General features: G+C 37.6%; 1 protein-coding gene across 2 annotated transcripts in view; it reads right to left on the bottom strand.

Moving 5' to 3' along the window:
• Positions 1-17,264, bottom strand: part of TSPAN12 (tetraspanin 12) — a 65,011-nt gene that overhangs the window by 33,647 nt on the left and 14,100 nt on the right. For both annotated transcript variants that reach the window (XM_030857648.3, XM_070046280.1), the window contains 2 exons: positions 16,317-16,399; positions 14,518-14,653 (listed from right to left, as the gene is read on the bottom strand). In XM_030857648.3, coding sequence (XP_030713508.1) covers positions 14,518-14,653; positions 16,317-16,399 — 219 coding nt within the window. The remainder of the gene's footprint in view (positions 1-14,517; positions 14,654-16,316; positions 16,400-17,264) is intronic.

Below are 17,264 nucleotides of genomic sequence, written 5' to 3'. Positions count from 1 at the left end.
CGTGCTGAGAGATTTCTTAAAAAAAAAAATCATCGATAGAATACTCCAAATATTTGAATATATGAAGAGAAAACGTACACCAGGGGAAGTTTAGAGTTGATTTAGACAGAAAAACATAGAAAACAAGGAGAGTTACGAATTCCAAAAAAAAAAAACCCAAAGTACTATTCCAGAAAGAAAAAAGTAAACCTGGTAATTTACCTGGCCCATCTGTGAATAACATTTACATAGTCATGAGCATGTAAACACTGTTCTAACCAAAATGATAATATATCTGTGTCGAGCTGAGAGAGGAAGTATGCATGGGGCGGGGCTGGAGGGTGGTGCGGCACTGAGGGCAGGAAAAGATACCAGTTCCTCATCTTGCACAGACGTCAATGGATAGGGCTTAAAACTAAAAGAATGAGAAGAGTTAGATAAATATGTGGTTTAGAGATATGGAAGTAAATTCCAAGGGAATCTGCAAAAAAAAAAAAAAAACTGAAAGCAGTTGTCTCTTTCTTAGCAGTGGAAAATGATAAAGGTAGAGGACTACTATTTTTCGTAAGAAGTATTTTGGAATTAAATTGACTCTACATTTTGTGTATGAAGCACTCTGATAAAAGTAAAAATAAAATTAAAACAAATAATAGCCCTGCCCCGAAGACTCGACAATCAAGAGAAAGACGCTGGTAGCTGGAGGATTTTATATTTTTTACACAGAAAAGGTTATTCAAAAAGGCTGAAAATTATAAGTAGCCCAATTACACTTCATGGTTATTGGGAGTAAAGGAGGGGGGGTGGCAATTGGAAACTTATACTCAGGTGCTGTCATCCTTTTCCTAAATGTACCTTCAGTAGCTGAAAATAGGGATTCCGTAACAAAATGCAAAAAGTTTATATTTAAATGTGATTTACAGACCTGCCCCCCTCACCCCAGAGGTCTCTTTCACTAGACCTTATTTGGAAATTTGAATGTCTCCTCCAATATTGCTCATAAAACCACACAGGCAGTCTGCTCAAATCAATGCGAGCTGGATTATTTTCCAACTTGGAGAATTCACTTCAGTCACAAAATTTTGAAGTTTAGAACTCTATGTTATGGGCAATTTCGTTCAAGGAGGGAGGCTTGGATTTAGTTTATTTGCTCAAGAAACACACGTTTGTATATATAATCAAGTATTGTGAGTATACAAAATTAAAAGTATATAAAAAGTATGTAAAAAATAAAGTATTCTTATAGGTATATATGTGTATGTGCAAATGTATGTATGTACATTTATTATGTTAAAGGTATATATATATATATATTGTGTAAGTTATTCCCCAAAACATATTACAAAAATATCATTAGCTGTATGTTTGAAAAGAGAAAATGGAGCGAGGTACATTGAGAGGCAACAGAACACTAAGTTTTTCAGAGCACAGTTCCTGGATTCAGATCCCAGCTCTACCACTTCGTAGTTGGGCAAATCACTTAACCTTTCTGTGTCTCTGTGTCTTCATCTATAAAGTGGAGATAACAATCGTGGCAACTTTATAGTATAGTTGGGAGAATTTAATGATCCAATACACATAAAGCACATACAGTAGTGGCTGGCACATAGTACATATTATATCACGGATGTTGGCAGTGGTGTTAGCAATACCTCATGATCCATCATCTATAGACCCCTCCACTACTGAACACAAATGCACACAAGTACATGTTCACACGGGTATTTACAAAACCTTTCTTGTCTTTGAATTAAAACACCTACATTCCCATCTCTGATCTTTTCAGTAGGAAAAAAAAAAAAAAAAGACTACCAGTAATATCAAAATTTTAAGGATGGCAAAAAAATTCCTTTTTCGCTCCTCCAAATAATGCCTAATTAAAGCCACAAATGCTGCTTTAACTACTATATCAAACTCCTTGACACTTTATCTCAGTAATTCCATCTCTTTTTATGTTTTGACCTTACATTAAATCAGTCAGATCAGCTTCTTTTGAAGTTAATAGTAAAATTAACTTTTGTTCTTATTCATCTTACAATTTTCATAATGAAATATAATGTCATATAGCCAATGAGTGCTTAACAGTTCATTAAATTGAACTTTCATAAAAACACTAATAAATGAAATAAGTATTACTTATGTACGTTAATAATTGATTTAATAAAATTTCAAAGAAAGTAATGTTTGTTTTGTACAAAATATTTCAAATAATTTTCACTTTGGGGAAAATAGATTTATTTAAAATTTTTCCTTTCTAACTTCTATCAATCTAATGAAAAGAAGAAAGCAATCTGCCCTAACAAAGCCAATCAATTTATTGAGAATATTAAACTTTATAAGCAGTTGAGAAGTATAGGAAAAGATACTTTCAATTACTAAGAGCTTTTTAATAGGAACTATGTTCTATTGATATAAAACTTATCCTCATCATATCCAGTTTTATGGATAGAGGACTCTGCGATATATACTATCTAAAGGAAACAAAAAATCCTATATCCAACCTACGATAAATAGACAAAACAGTTATTCTCCAAACTGTTTTCCTGTATAAATGCCAACTGGAAAAGAATTTTTACATTAACACAAAATTGTAATGTCTTCCACGAAACACTTATACATATAAATTTCTCTGTGTGAGCAAAGCAGATAATAAACCACATATCACAGAACCTCCTCAGTGAGAATATATTTCACTGGGTGAGAAGTAAAAAGTATAAACACTGTAAAAGTTATTTTAATCTGCTAGTCTCTTAATTCATAACTAAAAACTCAGATTGTTTTCTCATAAGTAACATTCAACATAATTTAAAACCACAAAAGTCAGATTTGCTTATCTCGGAACATTAATACAACCTGAGACTCACCTCTCCACAAATAAAAACTATTTCAAAATATAACATACTTTACTGGACATTTGAATATTTTAAAAACACGGTGCCTTTTGACTCCTACCTACGTGCTACATAACCAACTCTTTTAATAAACAAAAAGTTTGATGAAAGGCCTGCATTCACTAAATGATAAATGATAAACTCCAGTCTCTACCCTGTCAAATGCTAAACTCTGCAAGCTTTCAGTGCTAAGTATCTCTATGTCAGTTGTTTATTTTTCCTTTCGCAGTGATTGGAGGTTTAAAAATATTATATTACTTAAAGTTAGTAAATAAGAGAATTCCAGTGCCAAATATTTGTACAAGATAATGGAACGGCTGACATTCTGTTAAGAATCCACCGGGACTAAACTACTAACAGTCCAAGAGCACTTGTGCTTAGAACACACGTCCACACAAAGCCTCTGTTTTAGCCAAGTCTCAAAACGATGTCATAGCAGACACAGGCTTGGTACTTTCTGAAGGCCAACTATTCACCATGTTCTGTGTGTCTTTACAAAATTTTCCAAGAAAAGGCAGCATTAAATTTCCTTTCTTTTAAGAATTATAAATGAGATGAGTTCAGTCTAATTTAGAAAAAGCTAGAACTATAAACCAGTTTTTGAAGAAACAAAGTCTTGGCATTCCTGAGCCCATGCAGAAAGGTGAGCTAAAGTAAGAAAGTATCGGTATGCTGTGGTCCTTTGTTCATGCTTACATTTGAATAAATACATAGAAGAATCTTTGTAATAATGTATGTTAATTTACTCCCCTTTTCCATTTTATTTACACTGGTAATTTGTTGAGCTAGTTTCTCTATCGAAGATGTTGGTGAAGTTCAGATTAATAAGCGTTTGCTTCACACGCTGTTCAAACTCTGAGACAGAGAAACGTATTATGCCAAAATCAGAGGGACTTAGCCAGGGGCCACGGGTTCTCGGGGGCAGTGATGTATATTGTGACAGGTAACACATTAAGGGTAAGGCAATAAAGCAACTGGACACGCTAGACAGGTCACCATGTATATAGCTTCTGTTGCTCTGTAAGCCAGGTCAGCTAAAGTCTGCATGCTCGGCCCCATTGCAAAAGATTTACAGGGTGTTTCTGGTCTCGGAAGAGGTTGTTTCTATGTATTACGGGGCTATTCCTCAGAACGCAAGACAGGAGTCCCCATCACCAGAACCTGGGCAGGAAAGTACAGAGGAAGTATCCTAAGCAACACAGTTAAAGAACACCAGACTCAATTCTGATCCAACTCATGCCTCTCAGACGCAAACGCGGCCAGATACCTCACAAACACAAGAGGAGTGAGTCCATTACCACCGGCGTCTTTAGGACAACATCATTTACAAGACAACAGATTAGGAAATTGGAAATTTTAAAGAATTTTATTAGGTAGGAAGAGTGTTCATACTTTAATATCTGCAATAACTTTTGAATCATTCTATATTTGTGAAAGTATCTTCTAAATCACTTTCTTTTGTTTTACCTTTATTTTCAGACAAGATATACATTTTAACTTACCTTTGTACATTCTCCAGAAAAACCTCAAACCTATTTGTTAAAAGAGTATTAAAGGGAAATGTTTCCATTAAATTTTATAAATCCACGAATAAGAGGTTCATTCTTTTTTTTCTTCTTGATAAATCTATTCCAGCAAAAACACTTTCTTCCTGAACCAAAAATATGTATTTTCTTTGTTAAAATAATAAAGTAGAAGAACACAAGCTGATCCACAGTCATGCTTAATGTTCAGGGAAAGAAAACCATATGTGAATAATGATAAAATCACTAAATTGTCACCAAAGTTGCCCAAACATCAGTAATTCAGTCTAATTGGTAGAAGGAACAATTTGAATTAAATAGCATGAATTACAGATCAATTTTAGAGAAATGCATGCTTGTTACAACAAATATTTTAGCTATAAGAATATTGAAAATTGATAAGCAGATCCTTAAAGACCTGCTTTTATAAACAGATTAATGATGATTTGAAAGGAGCATATCCATTATCTGTAGGTAAGTGCTTCTAACATGCTTAAAAAGTTTGTTCTCAAACAAGTTAAGCAGTTCTACAACAATCCTCTGCTACTAGTCAATTGTTTATGGAACGTTTTTTTCCCCTGAGCCTGGGAAATTGTGGCAGCATTCCAAAGAACTACTGTTCAAACCATTCCACAAGAGCCCTTGGCTGGCTGGTCTCCCTAAGGGCATCCTAGCCCCACACCCAGTTTCCTGGTGCCTACTTTAGCTTACTAACTATAATTTTGCTATTAAACCTGAATTAAATACATCCAGATTAATAAAATGTTGTTTACAATGTACATCTGGGAAAAAAATTCTAAAGCATTAGCTAGACCGTCCCACCTGGAAACCTTTATTCCTTCATCAGTAAAGGCACATTGTTAGAATAAAATACGTCTTCCATTCTCTCTTCCATCATTAAAAAGGGTTCTCTAAATGTGAAGGCCCCTTAGCCCAGAGTGGCAGGACCAGGTAGCTATCTTCTCCCAGGTAAATGAGAAAAAGGCCCCGAGGAAAGCAAGAACAGACACTGCTTCCTGGGTTATGTAGCAAAAGAGATATCCCATCACTCTGCAGCTCCCAAAACTTCACACTGCAGAGCATGTGCACAAGATATATTCAAGACATCTCCATAATTTGGCCCTAGGTCACACAGCCAAGTCTCAGCCTTGTAAGACTGGCACACGTCTATCCAATGACCTACACATGCCCTTTGCCAAGCACTCCATGAGCTTCTGAGTCTTTTCACAACTGCTCCCTCCACTAGCCTTTCAATTCCTCAAAGTCCCTTGCTTCCCCTGCAGAGGCCCTTCTCCCACCTCTGCCCATGAATCACCAGCCTCCCAAATTCTGCCCTCCCCCTCAGATCTCAGTTCAAATGATTCCTCATGTCCTTTTATTAAATGCTCTTGGTAGAACAAGGCTATCTATTGTTCCTTACAGTTCTTTTAAACTACTTTAATAACACAAAAGAGAACTTTTAGAATTAAAATATTTTAATTACAAAAGGCAAACTTCTCCAAGTCTTGTCAAAAGTTATCAGTCTGTGTCTTCAACTCGGCTGTGTAAACCCTGCACAGAACCTGAAAATTTATAATATTTTAAATGCTTGTTTCCTAGAAGAGGCACTGAAAAGATTCATATTTTTACTTAACTAGCAACAATTCTTACATTGGCACGTATCATCTAATAAAATTCCAACTTTCTTAAAGATGTTTCTAAAATGTCTTCATAGTTGTAACCATATTGCGGAAACTTGTAGTTTCCAAATTTTAAAGATTTAAAACTAAAATAATGGTAATCTAAAGAAAGTTCAGGGATAATCACTTATTTCCGAATAATTCAAATGTAGTGCTTAAGAGGAATACTAAGTGATACAACTACAGTGTTTATACATTTTAAATAAAATTTAAATTAGTGTTTCTGTCATGTGAGCTGAGAAGATTCATCTTAATCTGAGCACATAATTGGAGCCTGTAATAACCCTTTAACTGAATAAAGGGGGAAATGGGGACTTCCCTGTTGGTCCAGTGGTTAAGACTCCGTGCTTCCACTGCAGGGGGCACAGGTCCGATCCCTGGTCAGGGAACTAAGATCCCACATGCCACGCAGCGAGGCCAAAAAAAAAAAAAAAAAAATCCCTGCTATGAATAAAGGGGGAAATACATGGATCACAATTCTGAAAAAGTAGGTGTTTTTAACTTAGGAAATTTCATGAAAAAAACCTTTAATTCATAAGCTATTATTTAGTCATCAAATTCATCAGATATTGCATATTAAGTAAATATTCAACATCATTTTTCTATACAGGTTTTCTGAAAGCTACTTTCCTCATTATAGCTTAAGCAACTTAATTCTCTCGTCTTTTACGTGTCATTTGCTTGTCTATTGATTTAACTCTGTTTCCTGAGTCATCTAGACACTGATATGATTTTGAATGAATAGCTACTGTTTCACCTTGGCCAAAGGAAGTCAATAGATGTTGGACCCAGATGTGAAAGCAAAGACTCTACACAATTGCTGAATTAACCTCAAGGTAGCATTTGCTGAACCTGTAACCAGCATCCACAGCAGAATCACCCCTTCAGAGCACGTGCTGCCTGAGAAACATCTGTCACTGAACTCTGAACAGACTAGGGATATTCACCAAATCAATGGGTATAGATTTATATGGCTTATATTTAACCAAAGCTATCGCAAATGTATATAATAAGAAACAGTATATAACAAAGCTTAAAATGCGTACCATGACAGAGTATACCTAAATTATACCAAAGTCAGAAATACAAAACCTTGAGCCATTCATACTTCAAACCCTAAAGTAAGCAAAAAGTCCAAAGAACACTCAAGATCCTGTCACAAAGACCCACCACTAAGGGCATGAATATCATGACATTTCCTTTCAGAGACGTCTGCTTGTGTGCTTTTCTGGGGTATAATTAGAGACAGTCAAACCAACATCACTGAAGAAACAGAAAGGTTAATGGAACCCTGTCCTGGGCTTTGTGTGCATACAAAACCGAGATGTGCAAGCTGAGCCTCCGGATGCAGAAATGCCTACGTCATCTTCAGTTTCCTCTGCTTGAAATTTTTGTGAGTTTAACAACTAAATTTTAAAGCTATAGCTCTAAAAGAATTCTAGTTAACATGTCAAAATAAAACGCATATATTGAAGGGATATGTTTCTATTAGATGAAAAACGCATACATATTGAGTAATACCCCGTTTCCTCATGTCAAGTAATACAAACATTACTATCATGTGCAAAAATTCTATCTCAGCAAAGTCTGCTGAATTCAGCTGCCTTCCACTCAGTCCTCAAACTCTAGTCTTAGTCTAGACCCCATGCATGGCTTCCAAAGACTAGGGTATAACCACTAACCAGCCTTCCCAATGCCTCCAGCCCTTAATGTTATCATTTCATTAAATGCTGGAAACACCCATTGACTCTCTATAGTCCAAGGGATAACATCAGACTCTCCTACAAAGACCTTCATGGTTGGACTACTTCATGCGCTTTTCACTGACACCATAGTTACACGGAACTTCTAAGTTTTGCCTAAACTTGCCATGTTCTTTCACTCTTCTGTATCTTTGCACATACTCTTCATGTGGCTTCCCTCCTCCACCAGAAAACTCTTACACATTTTCAACATCCAGCTCAAATAAAGACTCTCCTGCCCAACCTACTGGAAATCTCCAACCGCTCCTTGTTCAGGGTTCCCACACTAATTTATTTATAACCTTAATACTGTATCGTGTTGTGATATTTTCTTTGCAGTCGCCCATTTCATCTTTGTATCTCATGTCTATCACAGACTGAGTACTCAGTATATGTTTACAGAGGGAAAAAGGAAAGAGAGGGGAAGGACAGAGGGCAGAAAGGGAAAGAGAAGTTGTTTGATTCTTGGACAGGATAAGGGAGAACGATGGTCAAATTTTTAGAGTTCCTTCCTTAATAAGGACATTAAAAGATAATATTTTTAAAAACGGAATGACTACTGAATACCTTGGATTACAGATGAAGCATATTTAAGTTTTATAGAAATAGTGCCATTAATTAATTAAATGTATTCCAGTCACTGGGCGTTGGAATGAAACACATATAGACTTGTATAAGTTGAATCTGAATGCTAATGAAAGCAGCTAGCAGGTGTGTATCTTCAGGCATCCTACTTCCCCTCAGCTGTAAAATAAGTCTAACCATATAAAGTTGCTATAAGTATTTTCTGAGAAAACAGAGTGAAACTCTGGGTAGATGCTGAACGTGCAATCAATGATATGATGGACTTTGATTTAGAAATAAAGGTGCTAGGCTATCAACCAAAACTATAAATAGCAAATAATAAAGATATTTAACTTAATAATTTAATTTTAACTTAATGGGTTATAAGGAGCTGTATAATTATTAAATGTATAACTAGTTAAAAGAAAGACTTAAACAGAGTCAGTAGAAAATTAACTACTATTTAAAGATATTCCTGTTTTGCATTATGATTTTAAATAACAGAAAACTGAGGATGGTTAATTTCTCCATGGCCATTAAAAACGTACTTGATTTCTCTTAAGAGAATCATTTCAAATCTGATTCAACCACTGGATATTTTAAGAAAGCTTTAAAAGTGCTTCCACACAATCACTAGCTATGTGCAAATTCTCTGGGATAATAAAAGTGAAAAAAAAAGAAAAGAAAACCTTCCCTTTTAAATATAAGGTACTGATCTTAAACATGTAAGGCGCAGGCAACTTAATTTCTGACGAGTGCCTGACAAGTTGTGGTTTGCTGGCAGCCGAGCATATATTAGCATCACTCTCTGACAAATGACGATCTCCTGACGGTGACATTCAGCTGTTGTCGATATTGTAAACATGTCTGTTCAATCTGTTTACATTCCCCCTGAGCTGGCACTGCCTTCCTAATGCCTCTGTTAATAGCAAGGTAGAACTGCAATAACAAATGAATTTCATTTAGTCTACAGCTAAAAGCCTTGGGAAGTACCCATCTAAAGCTTGAAACCAATTTCCATTTAGCTTTAATTTCTCTTGTAAAGAGAAAAGGAATTTCTGTTACCAAAATTACTTTGAAAGTCATGGCACATTCAAGCTTATCTTCCTATTCATTTTGGCTTGTTTTCCCAATATAATTAGAATTTAATTACTTGTAATATCCTCCTATATGTATATAAAAGTTGCTGTTCTGTGACAGTTTCATATTTATTAAGAACAAATCTGGTTAGAGCAGGGTTGCCAAATTCAGCAAGTAAAAATACAAGATGCTCATTTAAATCTGAGTTTCAGATAAAAAATAATGTTTTAGTAGATGCATGGGACATTATGCATGGGACATATTGCATGGGACAAACTTATACGAAACTATTATTTGTCGTCTATCTGAAATACAAGTTTTATTGGATGTCCTGTAGTTTATTTAGGAAACTTAAATTAGGGTGTTTTAGCAATCTGCATCTATAATTCAATAAAAGGGTCGACTTCATGACCAAGGTTCACCAGAAATGTTTTCCTACAGGTGGTCTCTTAGCCTGCAGTTGTTTTGTTGGAGGGGTGAGCGTGGGAAGGCAGGTCAGTTATAAAGATCTGTTTTGAGCCTCTCTCACTTTTTCTTGATCAGTCTGATGAATAATGGCATTTTGACTTTTGCTTAAACAGCACCATAGCCCAGTTGCCAGACCTTTTCTTAGTAATCATTCAAGAGCTGTGGCAGCTCTCAGAGATACTGGTGGTCTTTTTTTTTTTTTAAAAAAAAGCTTTCTTCTCTAATCTGGTTTACAGGTCTTAAAAGTGAAGCGCGATTTTGAGTACAAGGAAATGGACAAGTTGGATTGAATGCATTGGGCTTATTTAAACATTTGTATCCAAAATTAAGGAACCTCCTAATTAAAAAAAAAAAATTAGGATAAAAAGCTAAAGGATAAGAGGCCCGCATACCACAAAAAAAAAAGCTAAAGGACATAAAGGAAGAAATCATGTGAGTTTCGTTGCAAACATTTGCCAAAGACCTGACATCCTGTCATATCCTGCGTTAGTGCTCACCCCTTTAACAGGCCACTGTTGTCAAAACCTATGTAACAGCCAGGCTCCTCCCTTAAAATCTCACCCTCTTCACTGCCTTCCAGACACCATCCTCCCTATCTGATGTGCTGGCCACTTCGACTCACACTGTTCTAATTTCCTGTCTACTACTCGATTTCATAAAAAGTTATTAAAGCAATAGGCAAGATGAATGGTTCATATTATCAAGTTTTTTGTAGTCCGGCAGTTTGGGCTGGTTATAAAAAAAGGGAAATTTATAATAGGATAAATGCACTGGACTTCAAAAGTTGAGACATGTCTGTTGGAGACATCGGTAAAGGCCCAATGAGAATGGGCTTGGCAGTCAGAAACACAGAGGTCTGAATCAAAGCTTTACCTGCTAGTGCTGAGTGACCTTGGCCATATTACTGAACCTCTCTGAACCTCATTTGTAATCATCTCTCTTAGATGATTGTTGTTGAGTTTAAAATGAAAGATCATAGGGAAAATGTTTTATACAATGTGAGATGCCTAATCCTTAAGATATACTAAGTATTAATAATTAAATAACACTAAGATACTTAAGCATTTAAGAAAAGGCAGCAATTACAGAGTAAAATAGTGAAGTTGTTGCAAACATGTTGTTCGAACTAGACTGTGATGATCTGAATACCATATACTCCATTTACTAGCTATGCAAACAGGCAAATCACTGAGCCAACCTGTGCTTCCTTTCCTCATCTATATTATGGGAATAATTATAGTATCTATCTCAAAATTGATTAATTAATGTAAAGCCCTTCATATAAAAATTTCATTTAAACCTCTACGAGTCTGAAAGCATTACAGTTTGTCAACACATGAGAAATGTTAACTACTTTGATTATCATCATCATCTTTGTCATTATTACAATTTCAGGAGGTAGTATTTCAGGCAAATTGTAATGGGCTGGTAGTACTGAAACAAAAGCATTAAGAAGAAATTCCCAGCTAAGGGACAGCAGGAGTAAGAGCAGGAAAGAACAGTCAGAAAATGAAGTAGGTAAGAAAGCTAAAAATGGCAGATGAAGGTTTGATTGCAGAAGAGCTTGACACAAGATTGAAGTGTCTCTAAACACTTCATTACCCAACCAGAAGTCTTTCAAGGTTTTGGAACAGAGGAGTAATGTGATCGCTGCTGCATTGTATTAACCGGCAGCACTGGTTTGGGGTAAATTAGGAGACAACAGAGGCAGGAAGTTTAGTTAGGGGGCTCTGCACTGTTTCAGCAAGAAGTCAGGAGAGGGACCTCTCTGGTGGCACAATGGTTAAGAATCCGCCTGCCAGTGCCGGGGACATGGGTTCAATCCCTGGTCCAGGAAGATCCCACATGCCGCAGAGCAACTAAGCCCGTGTGTAACAACTACTGAGCCTGCGCTCTGGAGCCCGCGAGCCATAACTTCTGAAGCCCGCGCACCTAGAGCCCGTGCTCCGCAACAAGAGAAGCCACCGCGATGAGAACCTTGCGCACTGCAATGAAGAGTAGCCCCCGCTCACGGCAACTAGAGAAACCCTGTGCGCAGCAACGAAGACTCAACGTAGCCAAAAATTTAAAGATAAGTAAAATAAATTAAGGGAAAAAAAAAAAAAAGTCAGGAGAGCCTGAACCTGGGCATTCCAAATAAGAAAAGAAGGGACGGGATCCCGAGATTGTAAAACTAGAACCTACAGGATTTGACAACTGTTTAGAGAAGGAGGCTATGGAAAGAAAGGCAGAGAAAAAACTGCCTGAGAAGCAGATCAGATGCAGATCAGTTACGAGCAATAGGTAATTGGGAGCTGAGACCACAAATCATTCTTCAAGCAAAGGAAGGCTGTGCTGGGTTTAGACAGAGTAACATCTAGGAACTTGCTAAGAGGAGACAGGCAGCCCAATGGGAATGGGGAACAAACTGCCACAGAGAGTCAACGAGAAGGAAAACCAAGAGCTGACGGCAGCCAGGGACACGTGGAACAGCGATGCACCAAAAGCTGCTTTGCGGAAAAGAGTACATCCACCAAAAGGGGCGGGATGGGATAAAGCAGTATCCATCTATGCCAGTCATTCTCCTGGAGGAGAGGCTGACCCCTTGGGACGGAGCTTGGAGCTCTTCTCTAGCCTCAGTACTCAGAGTAAATCTTATTAGAGGTCTTGTCAGACAGTAGTGAAATTGCCTATCCACGGTGTATACACTGGTCTGATGGCAAAGGCTAATAGTGCCTATATTCTCCATAAATGTTTGAAGAATGAATGAATGAACAAGTTTCTGGCCCTTGGAACCTCAGTCCTCCATGTCACCTGTGCAGCATAAGGTTCTTTCCAACATCACAAACTAGCTCCCATGCACAAGTCTCTATGACTCATCCTGCCCCAAGGAGAGCCCAAATTACCTCGTTATTTGTCAAATTGTTTTACTTGCACTCAAGCAATCTAATGGAATGCGTAAATGGTTTTCAAAATATGTTCCTAAAAGTCTTTGAAGTTCCATGAAATACGCTATGCTACCCCACCCCACCTCCACAGTCCAGGGACCATCCAGAATCATACCAGTTGGGAGGAGGAAGAACAGCAGCTATATTTAAATTGGTTGTATACATAGGACATCGTTGTAAGATTGTGGTTTTAAAAAAGGATTCTGAGATTTTTTTTTTGAGTTTCAATACCTTATCCATCCCTTAAACTGTAAGTCTCATATAAAGTAAGTACTTTAGTTTGTTTAAATTATTGTCCAAATTTCTTGAATTGCAACATAGGTTCCAAACCCTTCCACCTCCTCTCCCCTGAGAGAAGAAAATTAATGACATATTATAAATAAAATACAGCCAAAAACATTGTATACCAAAGTGAACAGAAGTAAGGCAATGGGCATGTCCCCTTTCTCTGCAGCATTTTCTGTTTTCCAATCATGGACCTAAAGAGTTATCCTCCACGAAGCCAAGTAATACATTAACACAGGTTGTTCTTGTGAAATGCAAAGCTTTAGTTCAGCTTCACACTAAGAGTCTGTTTTAATGGGCTTGGGACGGGAGCTAGTCAAGCCCTGGCGTGCAGGAGCTGTCTCCTGAGAGCCAATCTGTACTCATCTCTCCCCAGCTCTGCATTCAGTAATGGCAAGTTGGTAGCCTGAAATCGACCATGCTGGGAGTATTTACATCACAGAAATCTTCAAATGCTACAGATCAGGGCTTTTTTTCTGCTCAGATATCCAGCTTATCAGCACACCATAAAAACACCTTTTTTTAAGTTCCCTACAAGAAATGAGTGCACAGATACCATTGAGAACTATGGCAAAGAAAGGAATATACTCAATGAATTACTTTTTAGGAATCTGATATGTCTGCAATTACATGTTAGCAGCCTCAACCCCCTGGGGCCGTTAACATATAATATTTTATACAATCAATGAGCTTCAAAACTCTATCTGTAAACTGTATTTTTAATTGACTCAAGTTTTTAATGTTAAAACAGGGTTTGCTAATTTTTGAATTAAAGGCATAATCATAGATTTTGGAATCATAGAGCTTGAGTGCTGAAGGGAATTTAAGAAGTAATTTAGTCCAACTGTTCCAGAATTTTTTAAAAAACAAAACACTAAAACTATAGAAACTGAGACTGATATCCACTAACCTATGTAAAGGCAGTGCCGGGATTATGATGTCTGTTTGCTACCTCACCACCTGAATTTCCACATGGGTTTAAGTGGTGGGTTTGCTTAAAACAAGAAAAGAGAGAAAGAAAGAGAGTTCCATTATGACGTCTCAGTTCTAGTCCCGAGGGGGCTGTTGGAGTGGTAATAAGGTCCGTGACACTAGAAAAAATTCGTACTTTCAGATGAAAATGTCAACACATGGCCTGAGTGAAATAATTAAATAGTGTACATACTTCCGCACCTCATCTTCTGAGTACAGCAAATACTTGTACTGAAATCGTCTCTCATGGAAAGAACACTTCCCTTCTCACAGGATGTTGAACAATGAGCACAGATTAGGGAACCGCTATCACAGTTCCCTAAGCATGTAATCTTGTGCACTGATGAACCAATTATACATTACTGGTTGGTCTTTTTAACCACAATAAAGAATAGATATAAACACCGTACCCATGCAAGAAGCAAGAGATTTCTTTTTACTGTTCCACAGTATCCTAACATCCCCACGATGATCAGGAAACAGCAAACAGCAATCATGACCGGATGAACCACAGGAAAATAAGTCAAGATGACAGCCTCCTCTACCCTGAAAGAAGAACAATAATGTCATATTATAAATAAAATACAACCAAAATGCACCCAAGACATAGTACAAGACACAACTGACTTGTGTTAATAATCCTTTAAATCATCACGCCTCAAAGCTGAAGACTGGATTTCTATTTCAGAATCACTGAACAATCACCAATTTGCTTGCTGGTTTTATTTTTTGTCTTGTTTGGTTTAGTTTTTTATACAAGTGGTAGCCTTCCTACCTCAGCTCATTTAAAATATAAGATAGGGGTTGTCAGTAAAAAGTCGATCTAATATTAGCTTTGAAGCCTTAACCTGAGGAAACCACATGAGACTTTTCACTATTTCTTTTTTCGTTTATAAATTTATTTATTTATCTAGTTATTTATTTTTGGCTGCATTGGGTCTTTGTTGTTGCGCACGGGCTTTCTCTAGTTGCGGCGAGCAGGGACTACTCTTCGTTGCGGTGCACGGGCTTCTCATTTTGGTGGCTTCTCATTTTGGTGGCTTCTCTTGTTGTGGAGCACGGGCTCTAGGCGTGCGGGCTTCAGTAGTTGCGGCGCACAGGCTTAGTTGCTCCGTGGCATGTGGGATCTTCCTGGACCAGGGCTTGAACCCGTGCCCCTGCACTGGCAGGCAGATTCTTAACCACCGCACCACCAGGGAAACCCTTTTCAACATTTCTTAACTGAGAAGACTCTCCCTACTCTTCTCTGGTCTGGGACTCCATATGCAGTGTGCACTTTCTCCCCAACAAATGACCTTTCCCAAAGATGTGAAACACTGCTATGGAAGGGAAATTGGTCTGAATTAAAATGAAGGGAGGGAAATGCTTTCTGCTAAGACTGTGAAAAAATTATTAACTAGAGCCATAACAGTACAAGTAATAATTAAGATAACAAAAAACGACCGTTACAAAGTGCTTACTAAGCTCCATCGTGTTAAGGATTTTATAGAAATGTATCTCAGTTAATCCTTAGGAAAATTCAGAGTGGCATTTAATACAATCCCCATTCAGAAATGAAGAAACTGAGGCTCAGAGAAGTTAAGTAATTTGCCCCTTGAGATGTTAGTGGGTCAATCCTTGAAACTGGGTAAGAAAATGACATTTGGGGTTTGGTTTTCATTAGCTCAGGAATATGAAGGTAAGAAGAAGTTGGCGATCATTTTCTTAAGGAAATGTAGCTGTGTCGTCCTTTATACACAAATATGACATGGCTGGCACACTGTCAGAAGGACAGGCAAGTGGTATTACCATAACCAGAAGTGTCCTCCAGAACCAGTGGCACACCTTAATGATATGCTGGAAACTGCAAGTGTTGCCATGGGCAGGAAAAACTGTCCAAACGATCGTGGATGAGCACTACCGTCTAAACACCCTAGGGCAATGTTACTTAGAAACTAGTGTCTGAGGAAACCCTGATGAAAGAAATCAATCTTTTTTTTTTTTTTTTGCGGTACGCAGGCCTCTCACTGTTGTGGCCTCTCCCGTTGCGGAGCACAGGCTCCGGACGCGCAGGCTCAGCGGCCACGGCTCACGGGCCCAGCCGCTCCACGGTATGTGAGATTTTCCCAGACCGGGGCACGAACCCGTGTCCCCTGCATCGGCAGGTGGACTCTCAACTGCTGCGCCACCAGGGAAGCCCTAGAAATCAATCATTAATCATAAAGCCTACCTTGTTTCTGCAGTTAAAGTCAGAACATTATTTAGGTAGTCCCTCATCCAAGCGGAAACTGCCAACACGCTGATGGACATTAACTGGGGGGGAAAAAAATACAAACTGGTGACGAAGGATTTATGCACCATGCTCTGCAGGACTCATAATAAAAAATTAAGGATTTTATTTACATAATCATTATGTTTTTTCCTAATTACCATTTACCACCTGTTGAAATTTACTGTTACTATAAATATCTGCCATTCTGTTTTGTAATCATGTCATAGCTACTAAATAGAATGTCACTAAACAGTATACAGATAGCGGAACTATTAGATACGGTAGTTCAGGACAGGAATTGTACAGAACAACTAAATTATCCAATATACAACATAAGCCTAAAACACGTCACATGTAAAAGCAAGGGAGCAATCAAACACTACTGATGTTGTCCAGAAACGTCACAGGAGCTAACTTCAAAGGACTTCCATTGGCTAAAGTTAGACAATTTGAGCATGAAAATAATAGTCATCATCATAATAATAAATGCAACGGTTTAAAACATCCAATATGCTAAAATCTATGAATTCACAATAATCGTTAAACAAAACTCATTAGCCAGCTTTGGAGGATGTTGGATATTCAACTCATTATTCAGAAAACTGATAAGAATCCAATATTTATCCAATCTTTCCTATACGAACTAAAGAAAAGAACCAAAGACTTAATGAAAGTTTTTAATGGAAGAATGTCTGCTAATAAGTACAGAAAGCATGACAGAATGTCACTATTGGATAATCTTTTCTGAAATAATGGCTCTCTTGGCAAAGATCTTCAACGACTGCCAAAATTATCAAGTCAGTGGCTCTCAGTCCCGTCTGTACATCAGAATCAACCAGGACTCTTAAAAAAATTACTGAGCCCAGATCCACCCTGAATCAATTCTTGGAAGTGGGGTCTGGGCAT

Source organism: Globicephala melas, chromosome 9, assembly GCF_963455315.2.
Source record: "Globicephala melas chromosome 9, mGloMel1.2, whole genome shotgun sequence".
NCBI classification, from domain to species: domain Eukaryota; kingdom Metazoa; phylum Chordata; class Mammalia; order Artiodactyla; family Delphinidae; genus Globicephala; species Globicephala melas.
This window is presented reverse-complemented; position numbering and strand designations above follow the sequence as displayed.